The sequence below is a fragment of the Sphaeroforma arctica genome (assembly GCF_001186125.1).
Source record: "Sphaeroforma arctica JP610 unplaced genomic scaffold supercont1.945, whole genome shotgun sequence".
NCBI classification, from domain to species: domain Eukaryota; class Ichthyosporea; order Ichthyophonida; genus Sphaeroforma; species Sphaeroforma arctica.
This window is the reverse complement of record NW_014039613.1, coordinates 17,784-21,540: the sequence shown is the minus strand read 5'-3', so window position 1 is coordinate 21,540 and position 3,757 is coordinate 17,784. Positions and strand designations below refer to the sequence as shown.

The 3,757-nt window shown below is 44.1% G+C and overlaps 1 protein-coding gene across 1 annotated transcript; it reads left to right on the top strand.

Moving 5' to 3' along the window:
- Positions 1-179: 179 nt before the first annotated feature.
- On the top strand, positions 180-2,793 carry SARC_09372 (hypothetical protein; the record flags this gene model as incomplete). The annotated part of the gene is made up of 3 exons (XM_014296616.1): positions 180-326; positions 1,203-1,334; positions 2,581-2,793. 3 exons carry the CDS (start codon positions 180-182, stop codon positions 2,791-2,793), a joined length of 492 nt encoding a protein of 163 aa, XP_014152091.1.
- Between the last annotated feature and the right edge of the window lie 964 nt (positions 2,794-3,757).

Genomic DNA, 3,757 nt, shown 5'->3' with positions numbered 1-3,757 from the left:
TATATATATTTATATATAATACACACATATATATTTATATAGGGTGATGCTTGTACACACCTAAGTTGGAATCTGGCTGTAGACCGAATACATCACCCCACCGGCTGAAGTAAATGCAATGAATATACACACATTCAAAGGATCGAGTACAACCCACTCTACACAACACAACACGGCTCATGTGCATGCATCACCTGTGTACAGGTCAATACGACAAGGCAATACCTGATCATATTCAGCCGGCGATGGGCGGAGAGTGCGGGCACGAGTGGCCGTTTCACACACGCTATCTGTGGAAGGACTATCTGCAAGACGAAAGATTACAGGTAGGTAGATACAAGCATACTATGTGAGCTGTTACTGTGAGTGGTAGGTAGATATAAGCATACTATGTTAGTTGTTACTGTAAGTGGTAGGTAGATATAGGCATACTATGTTAGTTGTTACTGGAAATAGGTACTTATACGTACCGTGTCACTTCAGATTCTTGGGTGCTGGACATGCTCTCACGCCAATGCACCACAACCACACTCACACCCATTAGCCTATATGGCATGGTCTATATGACAGAAAGTGTATGGATGCGTAGGTGTACACTTGTGGTAGCATTCCACCCAGACACACAGAACAGTTCATGTGGACTAGTGGAATGGTAACACCACAGAGACACGGATAGCACATGTGGACTAGTGCAATGATGTATCCACACAGTGCCGTGGTTGCTCTTCCCACCCTTATTGTCAGCCGTTTTCTCGTATGTAGAGTATTGCCCATGATGAAAGTATGTGCTTATGGACTCATGAACATAAAACATCTACATGCTTCATTAGATGCTTTAGGCTTTCTATCGCATTTCAAGGCCAATATTACGAGGGCTGTGTTTTGTTGTCGGTTGGCACAATTCAGCGGTGGAGGTGCACTCCATCTGGTGTTGTGTAGTCATCTGTTGTCGCATGTTACAGCTAGCCGTGCAATCTGTATATGTATGTGACACGCCTATGTATGCTCCTACCTACACGCCTATGTATGTATGCTACCCTCAGTCAATGGGTGGTCTTCTCTTATCTTCTTATCTACACGCCTATGTATACTACCCCCAGACAATGGATGGTCTTCTCTTACCTTCTTACCTACACGCCTATGTATGCTACCCCAAGTCAATGGATGGTCTTCTCTTACCTTCTTACCTACACGCTGCTCAGATATTTCCGGTGGATAGGCTGCGTAACACGTGGGTGCATCATATCGGTGACAGTATCGATCGCTACATGTTTGAGCTCACTCTTAAGTATGTGCTGGATGCTGAGCTGAAGGAGCTTGGCAGCGTGTTGCCGGTATGGCGTGTGGGTTGGGTACAGTTCAGGTGCCATGGTGGTACACGCGTGTGTTGGGTGGTGTGCATACAGAGGTGTAGTCTTGGCCCATATTTCCTTGTAGGTGCAGTTTTGTCTCATATTTCGTTGTAAGTGCGGTCTTGTCCCCTATTTCTTTGCAGGTGCATTTTTGGCCCATATTTATTTGCAGGTGCAGTCTCGGCCCCATATACCTCTGCAGGTGCTGTGGTGGCGTATTCCTGTTGAGTACGTGTTTGCGGCGTGGATGCGTGACGACTAATGCACACACTGACGTGAAGTCTTCTCTCATACTGTCTTTGCGGATGTGCAGTCAACGCATACCGTTCCAAACTTTCGAACTGAGTCCAGTTGGGGTTTATGTGTGGGGTACAGTCGAGCAAACTAGGTCACGTATAGCCTTTGAGGCTTACTCGCCTTAATATTTTTTTTGGTGGCCGAAGCTATGCAAGGCTTCACCACACAGTAAGTAGTTGTATGTCGTCGTATGTAGTAATAGTATGTAGTTGTAGCATGTAGTTGTATGTCGTTATCGTATGTAGTTATTACATGTAGATGCAGTATGTAGTTTAATGTCGTTATTTTGTATGTAGTTATAGTATGTAGTTGTAGTATGTATTTGTATGTCGTTGTCGTATGTAGTTATAGTATGTAGTTGTAGTATGTAGTTAAAGTCGTTGTTGTCTGTAGCTATAGTATGTAGCTGTAGTATGTAATTGTATGCCGTTGTCGTATGTAGTTATAGTGGGTAGCTGTATGTCGTTGTCGTATGTTGTTATAGTATGTAGTTGTAGTATGTAGGTGTTTGTAGTTATAGTATGTAGTTGTATGTCGTTGTCGTATGATGCTGTTGGCCAGTGTTGTGTTGAATAAAGCTATCACTCTGTAGAGCCCATGGGGCTGAGTGTGCCATTAAACCAGCAGTGTTTGTCATGTCACATTGTGCGTGGGTTGTATCATCGTCAGGGCTACCAGTCGTTTACATCTACCTACCATTGTGCTTGTTAGCGTATGTATCAAAATATAAACCATGTAATAAACCTGAACTAGATTCCTGGTGTGTGCCTTCGCGCGTCACAGACCCCTTCTGACACGTACCGTGCACGGGTCGAAGGTATATCACTGTCCCTAGGTCACACGGTGAGCCTTGTTGAGGCCCTTTATCAGACCCCTGTATCCCACACTAACACCCCAATTGCACCCCCCCACACACACACCCCCATCCCAGATGCGCTATCTGAACCCCCAGAATGCCGACCCTGCCAAACGGTTTGTGCATGTGCTCACGGTGTATCACTGGCCCACGGCCAATGTCACCATATCGTACAATGCGATGACCAGTGCGGTCCACATTAAAGGCTATCAGATGTTTGACGACACCGATACCAACGCCGCGCCCGAGTATCCCGGCAAGGTTGTTAGCGTTGCGGTTGGGTTGTAACGGGGGTCTGTCGTAGGGTTGTCGGGTTTGTAGGGTTGTAGGGTTTCTGGTGAGGAACATATACCTTGGAGGTCAAGGATGGTGTATAGCGTTTATACATCCAAGGTTGTGTCACGCTGAATAGAGTGTGATGCGTTCCGTCATCCAAGGCTGTGTCACGCTGAATAGAGTGTGGTGCGTTCCGTGAGAGTGACCTCTGATTTGTCCGGCTGGTTGGTCTGTCTGAGTTTGCTGTAGTGTTGGGGTGTCGTTCAGTGTAGTGTCGCGTCTTTCGAGCGAGCTGAGACGATCTGTGGCGGCTCAGTGTTTGGATTGTGAGTAGTCTGTGGTAGGGTTGTAGGGTTATATGTAATTCATGGGACGATTGTGGTTGGCTGGTTGGTTAATTGGTTTGTGATTGTGTGGATGGCATTTCTGGAGTGTGATTGCATGTGATCTCTCATTAGAGTTATGTTATCCGTCAATCATGCTATCAGTTTTAGCGCTCGTTTGCGTTCAGGAAAACATATCTGCCCACCATCTTTATCGCGGCTGTGTTGATTTAGATGACTGTTATCAAGGCTGTGTTGATTTAGATGAATAGTCTAGATGTTATCACGGCTGTGTTGATTTAGATGAATAGTCTAGATGTTATTACGGCTGTGTTGTTACAAATGAATAGTCTAGATGTTATTATGCATGATTAATTTAAACGTAATGCCTCCCGTGCCAATTTCTCTCAAGCCGCTTGTTTTCTACTCGTATTTAGTCAGCATGAGTTCTACTTAGGTTCTTGGTATGACAGGAGCTATATGTACCAACATTCATATATATATATATATATATACATATATATGTATATTTATATGTTTATATACATATATATATATATATATATAGTAATTAATTAAACAACAACACACACACACACACACACAACACACACACACACATATATATAGTATATATAGTATACTAGTTATAT